This window comes from Magallana gigas, chromosome 8 (genome assembly GCF_963853765.1).
Source record: "Magallana gigas chromosome 8, xbMagGiga1.1, whole genome shotgun sequence".
Taxonomy (NCBI): Eukaryota; Metazoa; Mollusca; class Bivalvia; order Ostreida; family Ostreidae; genus Magallana; species Magallana gigas.
Genome location: NC_088860.1, coordinates 21,066,845 through 21,084,398, shown reverse-complemented (window position 1 = coordinate 21,084,398; position 17,554 = coordinate 21,066,845). Strand labels below are relative to the sequence as shown.

General features: G+C 33.0%; 1 protein-coding gene across 1 annotated transcript; it reads left to right on the top strand.

Moving 5' to 3' along the window:
• The first annotated feature begins 203 nt into the window (after window positions 1-203).
• On the top strand, window positions 204-17,143 carry LOC105332050 (E3 ubiquitin-protein transferase MAEA). Its single transcript, XM_011434486.4, has 9 exons — window positions 204-294; window positions 1,947-2,135; window positions 3,324-3,527; window positions 5,757-5,879; window positions 6,704-6,780; window positions 10,461-10,569; window positions 11,795-11,928; window positions 15,115-15,307; window positions 17,030-17,143. Exons 1-9 carry the CDS (start codon window positions 256-258, stop codon window positions 17,129-17,131), a joined length of 1,170 nt encoding a protein of 389 aa, XP_011432788.3. The 5' UTR covers window positions 204-255; the 3' UTR covers window positions 17,132-17,143.
• Window positions 17,144-17,554: the final 411 nt, after the last annotated feature.

Sequence of the window (17,554 nt, the reverse complement as noted above, 5' to 3'; positions counted from 1 at the left end):
ATGATTTGACAAAAAAAATATTTAAAATATCTATTTTTCTTTTGACAATGCGTACCTAAAATGGCTTACTTCTTATTAAAAAAAATAATTACTCTAGAGAAATGAACAGAAATAATTTACAGCATGATAATCGAATAAAAGCTTCGTATTCATATGATAGACTTCAAAACACATTTAACGAGGTAATATACTCATACGAATATTTCATTGTATGAGTTTTGCCTTCTAAACGCATCCAATCTAGCAGACAGAAAAATGGCAGATGTGAAGTCTCTGGAACATCCAACCTTAAAAGTAACAATTGAATTGATTGTGGTGTCTTTAAACTGATTTTCAAAATAGTTTTATTATTTTCTATGTTTATTTTATTTAAAATTTTTCCACTCGATCATAGAAATTGTGTTTGTGTCTTCGATATGCGTACAAAATATATGGAGGAATGTTCAATAAAGCAAAACATTGAACCAGGATTTGTGTTAAGCAGATAATTATGAGTTAGCAACGATTATTTAAACCAAATAATGTGATTCCAACAAAATTTTATAATTTCCTATATCAAAATATATAGTTTTAGATATTGAAATGTTAGGTTTTTGGGGTTCGTTATTGTAATAGATTTTAATTTAACCAGGGCTACATTTATAAGAGAACTTTCGACTTATATCCAAAATATTGTTTGAATTAAGTAAGACTGAATTTCGATTTAAACATAACATTTTTTCATCCTGTGGACATGCCATTTATGCTTAGTTACAGAGACGGTAAGGAGTCAGCAGGGGCTATTGTCCGTTCCCCATTCCCAGTGACCACTTTTTTTTGGTGTCCAAGTAGCCTAGTGGACAATGCTCTCGCTTGTCACCGCTGCGACCCGAGTTTGATACCCGTGATCGACAGTGGTTGTATGTGATAGGGTATGGCGGTCGCCCGCTTGGACACGTGGGTTCTCTCCGGGTACTCTGGCTTCTTCCCACACCAATTACCCCCTCGCGCTAACATCCGTGCCAACGAGAGATATTAATATAAGTTGTAGAACTTGCTTATCAATCGTTGTAAAATAAATAAAGTTCAGTTTTTCACTTTCAGATTGGGGGGGGGGGGGGGGGGGGGGTAGGATTATGTTTCCCCTACAAGCACGTATTATTTATAGAAACATCTTGAATTTGCATGTAAGAGGTTTTGCCTTCAGTCTTTGATTTCTTGTGCTCATTGTAAGATCTAAAAGGTCATAGTAATAGTTAATGGATCTTGGACTTATTTTTTAAACTGTCATGTATTTAGAGTCTGTGCCCCTGATAAGTGATTCAAGGTTTGCAACTTTCTACTTTAAGGTGTGTGACTATATAAACTACTGGTTCCTAGTCTTGAACTGAAACAAATCATGCAATTGAAACTTTTGCATTAACAGAGCTTAAGCTCTTTGACCTGTCAATTCAAGTCCCTCCTAAGAGCTTCAGCTTTTGTACTAGTCACAGTGTAGACTGACCTTTAGCATGTCAATTAGAAAAATAAATAGCAAAGTTTACTTGTTTACTTTTCAATGAATACTTTTGTTCTCTGATGTGCTACTGATAATTCTTCAATTCTATATAGTACATGTATGTTTTAACTCAGTGCTGTTTCTTAAATTGCTTTGAACCCAGAAATCACACTGTTTCAATACTAAATATTATTTACATACTTCCATAACTTTTATCAACAAAATGCAACAATCTCAACCAAGACTGTCAAACCTACCGAACTTTAAAAATAAATTGACAATTTGATTTTGAAAATTAAACCGGAAGTGATTAGTCTTTGATTTTAAAAACAATAAAATTGACTGGTTTAGAAATGATTCATGTGCTTTTAAATTTGAAAACAGACTATTTATAGTGTCCTTTGAATCTTTTTATAGACAATGTACGGTACTGTACTTTTATGTAATAAAGACTCTTTTTTGTTCCTAGGTGCCATATGAAATTCTAAACAAAAAATTTCGGTCCGGCCAGAAAAACATTGACAGAGAGGTGTCCCGTGTCCAGCAAGCTAGCAGTGAGGTAGAAGAATGTTTGCAGGACCAGAAATCTCCCTCTGTCCAGCAAGTTTCACTAGCTCTGGACAATATGGTGGAAAAGCTCTGCTTTCTTAAGCGGAAGGTAATTAATGTGCTCTCAGTTATCAATAGATCAGTCTGTCTGTTGGCTTTATTATCATTTATGTATGGTTCATATCTTATGCACTGTGAGGCTTAAGACCTGGTCAGCTTGGTGGGTGTGGAAACCCAAAATTAGGTCTCTGAGATCCTATTTGAGAGTTTATTCATACATAGTACTTAAATTATGCCCAGATCATACTTTGAAGACTTCAATGCAGAGGACCACTAAACTTGGTCAGCTAATGCATCTTATAGCTGAACACTGCTGATAATTGGGCAACATTTCATAGGTATATTAACCCTCACATTTCATTACCTGATTGCTAGACAATGCACACCTGAAACTTCATCGTCTTAGATTTTGTGCATTTATTTCTTCTGTTACATGCATTTTCTGTTTGTAAATAATGTATTGATCTGTTTAATGCTTGTTAGAAGTTTCCTGGCTTGGAAAAAGTCAGATTTGATTATGTCATTGTCACACGGATACGCAAAATACATGTATATTCATATAGGTGAGACTTCTACAGCGAAATACTTTGAACTGTGAAGAGGTCTGCTGCTTTTATAGGGGTTGTAGGGATAGCAACAATGTAAGAGAAATGTTGTGGACAACTTGTTTTACGAGTAGTGTTCATGCAGATTTAAGAGAGGTCAATTAAGCTACCCAAATCTAGGTCACTGGCCTCATTTTGGAATTTTATGGACAATACATACTAATTTATTAAACTGTGTTTAAATCATATATCAAAATCTGTAAAGACCCTTAAACTTGGTTCGTTGATGAATCAATCTTGGTTGAAAGGTGTGTCATATGATAAAAAAAGTTAGTAAAGATGACCGACCTGTACTTTTGAAATTCTATAGCTGTCCATCATCAAATTGTATTTGGGATATACAGTCAAACTTTTTTATCTGGAACTAGATGGGACTGTTTAAAGACTTTGAGATATCTGAGTATATTCGAGATATTAAATACTTTAAAAATAAGTGTTTGGCACTTACAAATCACTTTGACATATCCATTGTATTCGAGGTACAAGTATTAGTGTTTGAGATATCGAAGTTCAACTGTATCTTTCAAATTTTTGCCTGAATATGCCATTTAAAGGTAATGTAGTTCCAAAAGGTGAATCATATCCCTGATGTTGCATTTTTTAAAAGAAAAAAAATTGTTAACTCTTTTTAGGCAGAAGAAAGCATAAATGAAGAACTTGAGGCGGCTAAAGTATTAAAACGGCGTGTGGAACATCTAAAAGAGGCAGAGTGTTTGCAGCCCCATACTAGACCCCTGTGGCAGAAAAAAAGGCTAGACAGAATGCTTGTGGACTATTTCCTACGGTCAGGGTACTACAATACTGCCCTCAAGTTAGCTCAGCACTCTGATATTCAGGTAAGTTTCTAAAAGTCATCAGTCATTATCTAATTGGTCCTTATGTACATGCATGTAAAAGGATGCAGTGTAAGACCCAGCCTTTTCACTTTCACCATGTTAATTAAAATGGTACTTTTTTGCAGTTGATTAACGGTATTTCAAAAGCAGTGTACATGTATATCATGTACTAGCTATATTTTTTGGTCATATTTTACCACACATAGAGTACTTGGTACATTGCAGTATTTAAAACAGTAAAATATGCACTTTGTAGAAGATATTTTTGTCATCATAGTTTTTGCATGTTAATTGTACCTCTATGTATAAAGTATGCTAAATTGAAAGTAAGGAATTGGCAACTTCAAAGGGTCTTGGAATTTTTCAACTTTTATAGGTTATTTGTACCAGTAATACCAAAAAATACATGTAGTAATTTACATTTAATTGATATATCAGGGATATTAATTTCAATTTAATTTTTTTATTGCAAAAGATGTACCTCGTTCAGCAGTATTACAAGATAAAAATAGAACAAAACAGACGGATGTGATAATCCTGTAACTGCATGCCACACCTTGTGTTTTTCATGAACACCTTGAAATGTTCTAGAAATTTAATCTAAGCATTTTATTTGATATTCACAGATTTATTTTCAGTTTGTTCAATTAAATCACGGAAAGGGTTTGACCATTTAATCAGTTAATGCAAACTTAATTTGAAAGTAAAACAAACAAACTCAAAACAAAGGAAATGAGTGTGTCAGTAGGAAGTACCCAAGTCCTCTCCATTTCCTTTGATGAAAAATACATGTATTTCATATGTATATATTAAAAGTACTAATATATCATGCAATTGTAGTGAATTAAGAAAATATTTCTAACAGTTGATGCCAAAGTGTTACATCAAAATTACCCCATATCATTTGGGGTTTTTCACAATAATTTATTGGCTTTTATCACTTTTATACGAATATCTTTAAAAAGAAAACATGCAAAAAAATTTTAATTGTTTGCATTTTTAAACTTAACTTTCAGATAACAAATGAATATATTTGAAAACGTATGCATACATATTTGTTTTTAATTATCGTGTCTACTTTATTTTTACAAAATTTGCTACCTTACCTACAAAAAAAAAACAATGCCGATTTACATGTACAATATTTTTCAATCTGGGAATAGAATAACTCATTGTAAATCATAATGTAGACCTAATTGTAATATCAGAGTATGTAGAATTTTGTTTGGGAGTGGGTCTCTACAAAACTTTGCCACATCCATGATTTCACTATTATAATAAATCTGTGTTTGTACTTTATCACTGTATTGATGTAATTTCGGGACGCGAAAATGATTGGCCATATATGATAAGCCACAGATAACTATTGTTTAACTTTCATAAGGATTTACTTTTGTGAACAACAAGATATCTTTTGTACTCCATACATACAATCATGTAATTTACATGGATACAAATCTAGTCTGTAACCCATACTTTTACATTTATAGGAAGAGTAAAGTGAAAAGAACCATTGTTGTACTAGTATATAATTTAAAAACAGTCATTTAGTAAGAATGAATTCAGACAAACACAAAAAATAATGTCGCCTGTGTGTGATGAATCAGTAGCAGTATGTACTAATATTTGACTAAAGTTGTCCTTTCTTCTACTGAAGCGTCCACCTGTCCTTATAGATAAGATCTTTTTACAGCCCTGATATGATATTAGACAGTCTGATACACATAAGGTACATGATTGTGTAAAGGAAAGGGAGTTGGTAGGAGGATGCATGGGGACCTCAATACGGATTATTCTGTTAATTCTATTATCTGTATATGTTTCATTAATAATTTAAAAACCACTGGAAGTTGATGTTTACAAACAATATTATGTAAAGAAATAAAAATTAAATATAACCTGATTATAAATGTAACTGTAAAGTAGCTATACCGGTACATGTATATGTCTACTCTTAGCATAAAATAAGATGGTGGAGCAATATAATTCCATATTAAATGAAATTAATAATTTGCTCTACAGATCTTGAATTCCAGAAATATAGTCAAATCAAATGAAAATTTATGAAATGAAAGTTTTTACAATACACACAGACCAATCTACATGATTGTATCTTTCAAAATTTTTCATGTATTGTTGGTCTTAATTCACTAACAAAAATTTATTGAAAAGAACTGTTTGGTAGCTTACCAAGTAAAAAATATATATTCAATGTTCTTGTGTTTTAAGGATTTGACAAACATTGACCTGTTTTTGACTTCGCGAGAAGTAGAGGAGTCCCTTTTGAGGCGTGAGACTGCTCCATGCTTAGCCTGGTGCTACGACAACAAGTCCAAACTACGTAAAAACAAGGTACTAATTTTATAACCACTGCAGATATGAGAAATATAAATAGTAAAAAGATCATCTGAACTTCTAGTTGGACAGGTGCTATTAATATTATTTATTTTCTTTAACACCTGAAGACTTGATTCTTGCAAAATTAAAGTTGCTTGTTCAAAGCAGATGTATTGGCCTTTCAGTATTGCATGTATCAATGATTCAGCCATCAATTAATACAAATACTTGTACTGGGACATGAACTATGAAAAACTATTGGATCTGTAATTTCAAAATTCTTATGATGCCATGCAAAGCAGAGGGGGAGTTTGAATGGGCAAGCAAACATTTATAATTAGCTCATTTGAGAGAAAGGCCCAATCACAATTTAAATTCGTCTGTTGCAGGGTAAGATTTTCAGCTTTTTTATATTCTTTTGAACCATTTGGCCAATTTGATTAAAACTTAGCAAAATGCACTCTTGAAAGAAGTACAATGAAATTGGTGTGATGAGGAGGAGAGCAGTGAATGAGGAAATGTGGGGACATTATTTCGTCCTTGTCTACTGTTTATACCTTGAAGTTCTTAGGAAATGTTTTTTGGCAAAATGTTATTACTTATCTTGGTCAACTTTAGAAGTATGAATAAAAATTGTTCATGCGTTTTATTTTGTATCGTAGAATGTGGAATAAAGTTAGGTTTGATTTTAACCTAGTTGCAAAGGTGAGCAATGTTGCCAATGGGCCTGGGTTTCTGGAGTATTCTTTCAAGCCATCACTAGCACATGTGTGTTACATTGAAAGGGTATTCAATATCCACTTTTAATCTTGCATTTGATTTTAGAGTTTTGATTGTAGAGTTCCTTGGAGTTCAAGCTTCGCCAGCAAGAGTTTATTGAACTGGTACGACAAGACAAGCGTCTCGAGGCAGTCAGGTAACTCTAGGTGTTTTGCGTACAGTACTGTAGATTCCTAATTAAACGCAATGAATTAATATCTATGTAAAATCGTGAGAAACACATCTCCCAGTTTTAAAATTCTCACTCTTATTATTTTGGACAGATGTAAACTAAATGACACTATGATAAATGTTCAGCGTTTGTGATTTTATATTCCCGAGATTTTACGCAACAGTTGAATCTTGGAATTAAGTACTCACCTAAAATATGGAATATACAGTATCATATATAACTGTTCTTCATTCTCAAGAGCCAGTGTTTGTAGATTTTCAGTTTAGTTAAGTGGATTGTTTCTCTGTTTTGTAAAATATGCGTATAGCAAACATGTTTATAATGAATGGATGCTTATAGTAAAGTGAATTTCATTTTCTGTGGGTTTTAAGCAATATCATGAAGCTAATGAATACGATGAAGTTCGTTTATAACAAAGCAAACTCGAATGCCCTGTCACTTTGTAACAAGCATGTTTAACCGTACAATAATTAAAGACTTGTTTCATTATTAATTGGGGACATTAAGTCTTGGTAAAGGTACCAACGAAATCTCTGAAAATTAATATGGGTGAATTATGATTTTTGGTGAAATTGAGAAAACCACTGAACTGCAGCTATGCTCTTCTATATGACCATACCCTTTTAAGTCTTGTGTAAGATATTTTTAACGGTGCCAAAAGTTATTAATATAAAATGTAGAACCTGTTTATCAGTCATTGTGAAATAGATATCAAAAGTTCAGGATGTTTTTTTTGAGTCAAGCATGCACCTGTCTTTTGTCTGACTTCATTGTTTATTTGAGTGCAGGAAGAGAAGTAATAATTATGCTTTGATTTAAAACTTACGTCCTTATTGTCCCATTTACATGGTAATTGTTATACATACTGATAGACACTGTTAAAAATAGAACATTTATTTGTATGACTTGATAATGAAGATACAGTTAAATATCGATATCTCGAAGTTCGGGGGACCACGGAAAAACTTCGAGATATCCGGGTGTTCGAGATATCCGAAGTCGAAATTCTTCGACTCCATTAGCGTTTTTGTTTCTGTCCTGACATGTTAACACAGGAAGTCCTTATATGCACTATAATTTGAGAACCGGTATGAACGGAAAAAAAGACGGAATATTGAAACGATGTTTTATTTGTAGACATTTATAGACATTGCACATATACACTTAAGTAAGAATTTATGTCTTTGCTGTGTTGAGACATGTTGTTGAATGATGTACAGAATTCTGTACCATCTTTTATAGCCAAAGACAAATGTGTTAATTGTTTGATTTTTGTTCACATTAGAAATAAAATTTGTTATATTTAAATCAGCGCGTTGGTAATTTATCATGATTTAGTGTGTGTTATTAAATATATTTTTGGTATATTATTCATTACGTAGAAGTTCACTTTGATCATGCATCGATATTGATTATACGATAATTTACGCTGCGCTATTTGGTAATTGAGTGACCGTGAACTTGTTTGCTTTATAAGTAGCGTGCATCATTATTCATATTATCGGTAATGTTAGGGGTGCTTACTTTTGGGAGCTGTGAACTTGTTGGTTTTATCAATCACCGGAGTATATACCCAAGCTGTTATAACAATTACCGTGTCATCGATAGCTGCACTGGCTAAGCGTGGAGTTAATAGACTATCAGTCTTGAGAAAAGGTGTGAATTGCCGCGGGCGAGAATAACGAGGACACGGCATGCGGGGTGCGATTAGCAGACCAGAAAATTGACTTCACTTCGAGATAACCCTTGTAAAATTTGTTATTGGGACCGTAAACATACTTCGACATAAGCGGGGTATTTGAGATAACCGTATTCGAGATATCAGTAGTTTTTTAAATCATATATATAGGGAAAACGGCCGGGACCAGCGGCCGACTTCGACATAACCGGGGTATTCGAGATATCCCATGTTCGAGATACCGATATTTACCTGTATATGACGTACAGACATTTCTTTCCAATTATCCTTATTTAACAATAATCATGACAAGTAATTGAACTACTACATGTATATGTCGACTTTTAATTTCTTTTGCGTCAACATTGTTTTTGATAAGATCCGCAAACCTTATTACTTTTAAGCAATTTGAAATTATTATCAATGCATGCACATCGATGAAAAATCTCGATAGAAAATTTCTTTTGAGATTGCATATTTTGCATAGGAACAGTGAGTATTTGTTTTTTTTTTAGCATTTAACACCTAACTTTCATGGAACGTAATATATTAAGACAGATGCATGCCAGACTTAAAGTAGTAATCTTTTCTAAATGGCATTGTCATGACTGGCTTATTTTCAAAACAGGCCAAGTAATTTTCAATGCAAAAATAGCTGGCTAATTTTCAAACCAGCTCATTATTAAATCTGGCTAATTTTGAAGGTTTTTAGGTTATAGATATGTTTGAGTGAGGGTAAAAAAACGTCACAGATGGCAAGGCTTGTAGAGTCCTTTTTATGTTTTGACCAAAGCCCACATATCGCCTACATTTCTAGAATGTTATCCTGTATCCTGCATGGTAATACATATTTTACACCTCAAACAAGCAATTTTTGACAAATTTTGCTGCTGCAGATGAAACCATGACGCTATGGTATAAACAAAGCAAAAAATCTCTGGTTTATTGAGTTACCTTACCTGAGGGTTAGTTGCAGGATAAAACAGGCCATGCACCCAGATGTTGAAAAAATCCCTTTGTATTAAAGCTGCTTGGTCCGATTTTATATCAAATTTGACCGCTTTTAAACGCTGGATTTGCTAAGTATGTGTAAAATTAAAGACATTGCAGTAGTTTTCCTGGTCAATCAAGACATATTTCAATGAAAAAATAATGTACAAAATTAATTTTAAAAACAAACGACACAAAAAGGGTTCTGCATAATTTTGTCTCATATTAATTTATGCCCCCTGGCATCAAGACAGCTTTGATTGTATTACAACTTTGAAATGATGTCATTGCTATATATAAAGGTCATAATGTTTTGGCAAAAATCAAAAACAAACCTGTGTACATTTTGTTCACTAATATTTCTGAGGCTTGCTTTGTTTACAATCGATGCATAACATGCGGGTTGAATTAACCTAATCATGCGGGGTACAAAACCAAACGGTTCCCTTTTCTAAACATTCCCATGATGCAGTTTGGTTTGTTTTTTCGTTTGCTCACAAAGAAATTATTTTATTTACTTTGAAAGGAGACCGATTCTGCCGGTGTAAATAGGCAAAAGTATGTAACTTTCTAAGATAATTGGTTTGTATGGAAAATTATTTGATACTGTAATAGCAAAAAAATTTGACTTGCGGCTTTAATTCTTCCTTATCTCAATAAGAATTTTTCGGTGTCTGAAATGGTCCGAGACTTTTGTTAAATGGTTTGTTATCTTTTCACTAGACTGCACATACAAGACAGCAGATGTATATGATCACAAATTGGCACTGATTAAATTTTATGAAATAAATTTCGAAAGATGCTCTGAAAAAAGCTTTAATGGCTGTGTACAGGTGTCCAAACTGTTGGTGGTGTAAGTTAATGAAGACAAGTATACCTGTACGTGGTAATTGCTTTAATTATTACATGCATGGAAAGGATACACATGCACAATACATTTGTCTTGTCTGTAAATGATCTTTGTTTTATTTTTCAGGCATGCCAGGCGATATTTCGTTAATTTAGTGGATGATCAGTTATATGAAGTTCAAAGAGTAATGGGACTTTTGGCATACTCTGCTAATACCACACTTCCTCCTTACAAAGTAAGCAGCTTTATTTGTCTGTGTAATAGGCTGGTCAAAGTTAATTGTACCTTTATAGTCACCTACAGGCATAAAAGAAAATTATAGAAGAAATTATATTATAGAATTAAAGAAGATAAAAGAAATGGCCAAATCGTCTTCTATAAGAAGTTAAGTCAGACACCAGCATAATAATTTCATGCAGTCTGTGATTTTTCTTCGGTTGCTGCAAGTGTGTACCAGTTGATGAAAGGGGTGTGTAGATTTTAGTCCTGTCCGTTTCTACAGAGCTATGAATGAACAATCAATTTCTGTAAGAAATACAGGGAATCATACTTGGTGAATGTAAATACAGTAGAAGAAGAAATATTCGTTGAGGAATTAATTTCATTATTTTCGTTGGCAGTTTAAATCAACGAAATTAAATCCATGACAAATTTTTAATCCAAGTAATAATGAATACAGAAGAGTTTACGATGTCACGAAATTAAATGTGAAAAAAATCTTATTTGGTTTAAAAACAATGAAATTTTGACCCAACGAAAATATGTGCTTCTACAGTATATAGAAATGGTATCATTTGGTTCATGTTAATTGTTCATTTTATTATAATGGTTTCTTTTTAATAGATTTATTGATTTCTTTCCCGGGTGTATTAATGTAATGGACATTGCAACAAACTCGATTTTTAGTTAAACTTTTTTCATAAAAATCGGATGTAAGTGCCTAAAATATAACATTATCAATTATTATACTTTCATGTTTAATACTGAAATCTGATTGGTTTAGACGCAATTGATAATCCGTTCTATTACCCTCAGTGTTAGCAACACACTTAGCAAGGGGTAACACAACGAATTGTTACATGCGCGTACAGTTCGCCGTGGAATTCACGTCATTTCTATATAAAAGCAGTAAAAACATCTATAAAATTAAGACATTCAGTATAATAAAATAAATAGTGCCTGTTTGGGAGGATAACAGTTGAAATTGACACCCCTCGAAAACCATTGTCAACCTCCGCTTCGCGTCGGTTGACAATGGTGTTTTCGGGGTGTCAATTTCAACTGTTACCCTCTCAAACAGGCACTATTTATATACTGATATACCTTTAAAGAAAAAATGATGCAATAGTGCAAATACTTTTGTCCACAAGTGTGTAGATGGAATTATTTAGGCTCTAATGCGACTTTGATTTGTATTGCAGTTTACAAGCACCCTTTATTATGTTCTCTCTCTGTTTTAGGAGCTATACAATGACAGCCGCTGGCATGAACTGGTGGAACAATTCCGCCAGGAGAACTTCAAGCTTCACCAACTAAACCATTCTTCTGTGTTCACAATCACCCTGCAGGCAGGCCTATCAGCCCTGAAGACTCCGTATCCTTTACCTACTATTCAGACCTTGCCTCAAATGGTCAACTTTCTTTTCTATGACTTAAGTTCCACAAAAGATTAACCCTTTCATTAATTTATTCATAAAAACAACCACTCCCTTTCTCCCTCATTCCCATTCAATCAATAATGCAATTATAAATTCTTTAATTTGATTTCAGAATTTTAATAGTACAGTAAATGGGGCCCTTATTTGAATTGAGCCACATCTAGTTTTGATTATATTTTGTTTTATAACTCCGCACCAAAGGAGAATGGGGTATAGTGTTTTACCCTTGTGTGCTTGTCTGTCCATCTGTCCGTCTGTCTGTACGTAACAAAAATTTCTGTAGCATTTTTCTCAGCAACTATTCATTGTAGATGCATTAAATTATAACACACTCTTTGTTATATTGCACATGCCATATGGTGAATTTTATTTTTGTACCTATCAGACATCAACTTGATGTTAACGTTTGTTTATTTTTAGCCTAAACTTTCAAGCAAATTTTCATCAAAGATTTCTCAGCAACTATTAGTGCAGATGCTTGAGTAAACTCAGGTGACCTATTGCTATCCATTTTCGTCCGTCGTCGTGCGTTAACAATTTTACATTTTTAACTTCTTCTTAAAAACTACAAGGCTGATTGTTACCATTTTGGGTGTGAGGCATCTCTATGGTAAGAGGAATTTAAATTGTGAAATGCATGGCTCTACCACCCCCAGGGCGCCACATGTGGGGCCAAAAATGCAAAAAAATAAAAGCCAAATTTTCAAAAATCTTCTTCTCTACTCCCCCACATTTGAGGAAAAAACTGGTTGCATAGTTATGATGTCCATGAAGCCCTCTACCAAAATTGTGAAATTCATGGCCCCTGGGTCAGGGGTTCTGACTCTAGGGTGGGGCCAATATGGCCATATAGTAAAAAGTATTAAATCTTAGAAAATCTTCTTCTCTACTCCCATATATAATTTATAAAAACTAAATGCCTGGTTATGATGTCCATAAAGCCCTCTACCAAAATTGGGAATTTCATGACCCCTGGGTCAGGGGTTCAGGCTCTAGGGTGGGGCCAATATGGCCATATAGTAAAAATGTATTAAATCTTAGAAAATCTTCTTCTCTACTCCCATATATATTTGTTAAAAACTAAATGCCTGGTTATAATGTCCTTGAAGCCCTCTACCAAAATTGTGAAATTCATGCCCCTGGGTCAGGGGATCAGGACATGGGGGGGGGGGGCAATATAATAATGCATATAATGTTTAAAAAATTTCTTCTCTATTCTCATACATCTGTACAAAAAACTGTCGTGACTTATAATTATGATTACCAGGAAGTCCTCTACTGAAATTTTAATTTTCATGTCCCCTGGAGTATGGGTTTTGACTCTAGGGCAGGGCGAAAATGGATGTATAGGTGTTAATGCATATAATGTTCAAAAGTTATCTTCTTTACTCCCACACACCTGAAAGGAAAACTGAATTCATGATTTTGTAGACCAGATCTTTAAGTTTTTCACCAAAATTATAGGTTTCACAGTTCTTTTTGAAAGATTTCAGGCAGAGAGGTGGTCATCATTACAAATTTATAATTTTTCTACTCCAGAATGAAACCTAATTGATTAAATGCATATATGAGACTCCTCAACAAGTTTGTGTACGGGTTATATGCTACTCAATTGACTGTTAAGGTCAATTGGCCTCTTGTTTTGTATATTCACATCAGAGTGGGGGAATCACTAGTTACCACTGGCTCACAGACATCTTGTTTAATTTGTTTTTCATACAAGAGGTGAAATATTTCATCAACTTTGCTTTTCATGCGTATGGGATACAATAGCTTAAAAATTTCAGAACCTTTGTTTATCATACAACAATATCATGTTAACAGTTATCAGGGATTTCACCCAACGAAATAACATACAACCTAGTTAATGGATATTTCAAAACCTTTGTTTTAAAATTATCATACAATTTGCAAATTCCCACCACAAAAACAGTTACGTGTGGGATTTCATCCAATGAAATAAAGTACAACCAAGTTAATAGACACAGTTACTGCAGAAAAAGGTTAACACAAGGATTGTGACTCGGAGACAGTTTGGTCGTCTAAAGACTTGCATGTTCTAATTATTTGCTTTGTTGAGTGTAGCCAAAGGAAAATTTTGAAAAGAGTGTTGTGTTCATCTTGGGCTTGTGTCACGGTCTCTGAGAAATAAGGCATGTATTTGATTGGGTCATTTTTTTCTAAGCAAACCTTAAATGATTCAAAAATAATTACACATACATTCGCAAATTCTTAAAGAAGCAAGGATTGATTACAAATGTTTGTTACAGGCATTTTACTTATTGGGGGATTTGTGCTTATGTGATATACCTTATACAGGGTATTTTCTTCTGCTCAACATTTTTGCGGTTTAGACCCTAAAAAGTATTGAATTATATTTTGCATTTCCAATTTCTGCGATTACATTAGACCACAAAAATAAACGTACAACGTATTATACATGTACATTGTATCAAATTTTGACTACCTTTTTTATGCGTGTTTCGGGACTCCGCTGGGGTATTACCATTTATAACGTGTGTAATGAGGGTGTTGTTATCGATGATGATTTCCCGTTACATAATTAGCCACCTGTTGACACTTTAAATGTGGTAATTGTAGGGTGGTCAATGTTTATCTAACAAATTATGGTAAAGCAAATGAACTTTATACTAGCGCTTGGATTACATTATCTACATTATCCACGTGTGCAGACCAATATGTGTATTTATTTAGTACCCGAATTTTTTTAATATATTGTGTTTTAGAGGATACACTAGAAGATACATGTATATATACTAGAAAAACTGTCCGTCGTAACATATATAGTTTTGGGGTATTTTAGGAATTGTTCCACCCAGAAATGATATTACGATAAATTAAGGATAATACAGACTACTTTGTAGCATACTGACCACGTTTGAGAATACAAACCGGTAGATCCGGTAATTATCGCAATTTGTGAATAATTTAGTACATGTTGTAAATAATTTAAGAATATTTTTGTTTACGATTTCAATTTCTGTCGAATTTTCATACCCGCAAAATACCGCTGAAAATAAACAACCGTAGAACTTAACCGTTTTTCAGTGATATGCATAGTTGTATCCTGTATTGTTTGCTATCCTTAACTCCAGTCACAGACACTGCTACAGAGAAGAAGGAAACAAAAATGCCGACTGCCCAGTGTGTACCTCCAATTTAAACAAACTCGGACAACGCCTGCCATATGCACACTGCGCCAATTCCAAACTGATATGCTCAATATCAGGCCTGCCTCTCAATGAGAATAACCCCCCTATGGCACTGCCAAATGGACAAGTTTATGGATATAATGTAAGTTCAGTGAAACCATTTTCTTGGAGGCTCAGCACTCTCTTACTTCTTTTAGATGTTTTAAAGATCCTGCCTCAAAGGGTCAGGGCACCATTATATATATGGGGAAATAACTTGCATATATGTCTGTCAAACCGAAGAAACAGAGGTTTAGCATTTACTATATATAGTTGTTGGGGTTTGATTTCCTCAAAGTAAAATATGTGTAGAGATTCTACTCACAGAATTTAAAATCTCTTATGTAAATTAGATAAGCTGTGATAAAAAAATATCATTGATAATAAAAGTCAAAGAGAACAAATAAAAAAATTTGCTTTAAAATTCCAAAAGAGTCGGAATTGTATCCGGCTTGTTACTTGGTATACAGGCTGTTGGGTATTCAATTCAGTAGATACTGTATACCAACTATTATTCGCGACAGCTTTATTTCGAGATTAACCCGAAATAAAATGGTTTGTGGCGACTAATTTTCATGACTAAACTTTATCCACACCGGTTTTTATTATTTCAACTCTATGACAAATACTGGTCCACAGCAAGAAATATATATATATAAATTTAAAATATAATTTAAAATTTATGTATGTAAATTTTTAAGATGGTTTTACCTACTGTGGAGCTGCTCAATTTATTACACATACACTTAAAGGGACTTGGACATGATATCAGATGAGAATTTTATTTTTGATTTGTATGTATAAAATAGTTTTCTTGTGTATTTTGAACGATTTTCCAAAATTTGAATGTTAGAAGTCATATTACAAGCGAGATGCAGAGGAAAGAAATCGTTGTTATAATTGTTTACAAATAATGTAAAGTAAAGAAATTACAATTTCTTTGACAAAATAACTTGTGGAAACAAGATAAATTCATTCAATGTGCTCAATAATCATTTTATCAACAACAAAAAGTAACATTAGATTGAAACTTATATCAATATAACACATATGTAAACAATACATGTGTAACAAGGCTCGAGCTTTGTTTACAAAACAAAGAATTTTTACCTCTGTAACTCGCTTGTAACTCGATATTTGACTTTCAAATTTTGACAAAGCATTAAAAACACCCATATTGACCATTTTAGACATTAAATATGAAAAAATGAATTTTAAAAACTTGAGCTTAAATCATGTCCAAGTCCCTTTAATGAGTATTTTTGACGTGGTGCTAATTTTTACTAGTTTTAAATTTCATAAAATTTTAAACGCGTAACTTTTCACAGAAATAATAAAATACCACCTATAAATTTTCAACATCATATTAACAAGAATAAGTGAGAGGCAAATTGTATATGAAAGAAAGATAAATGAATAAACATAATAATTAAGGACTTGTTAACACAATAACGATTTTCTGTACACAGGATTTATATGTAAACGCTTTCAATGTGTAAACAAACATTGTCACACCCAGGACTTTTGACCTCTGATAATTTTTATTTTTACAAACATGACAAATTCGTAAAGATATGACATGTAAATATTCAAATCGCCCATTTTAACCAAAATTTCATAAAAATTCAAAGTATGAAAAATTACTCATTTTATGATATATGGAGAATAAATTATGGTTGATAATAAAAAATCCACTTTTGTATCATGTATAACTGAGCTAATTCCTGGCATTAAATTGATATTTGCCTTTATATTAATAGCTTGAATCATGTTATTAATACATACATGTATAATGTAATTTATGTGTTTTGCTTTTTTTTAACAGTCTCTCTCAGACATAGCTCGATTAAATGATGGAAGAGTTGTCTGCCCACGAACTAAAGAGATATTTCATCTAGACGATGCAGAAAAAGTTTTCGTGATGTGATATAACAGACTACATCTTTTTGAAAAACCCCAATTTGTTCAAGTCAAAAGTTGTACTCATTAGAATTTGATTCTAACCCAAAATGTATAAAATATGGAATATCACAAGAGAAAATAGCAATATAAGTACATCATGTGTAGATAATTTGTTCTTTCAATCCTTGATCTGAAACATTTGTACGAGATAAAGAGAAATGGTTGGCTATGATGATTAAGTATTATTAAAACTTGGACTTCAGCATTATTTGAGTATAACTCAACATGGAAACTTTAAAATAAGGACTTTTCCATTTTTTTCCTCCTTTTATTACATGTATATATCTATTAAGACTTCCCATTTCCATTACCAACATTTTGAACAATATTGCTGTTAGTTTAATAATGTATGCTGTAAGACGAGCCTTTCTTACAACAAGTCAAAATC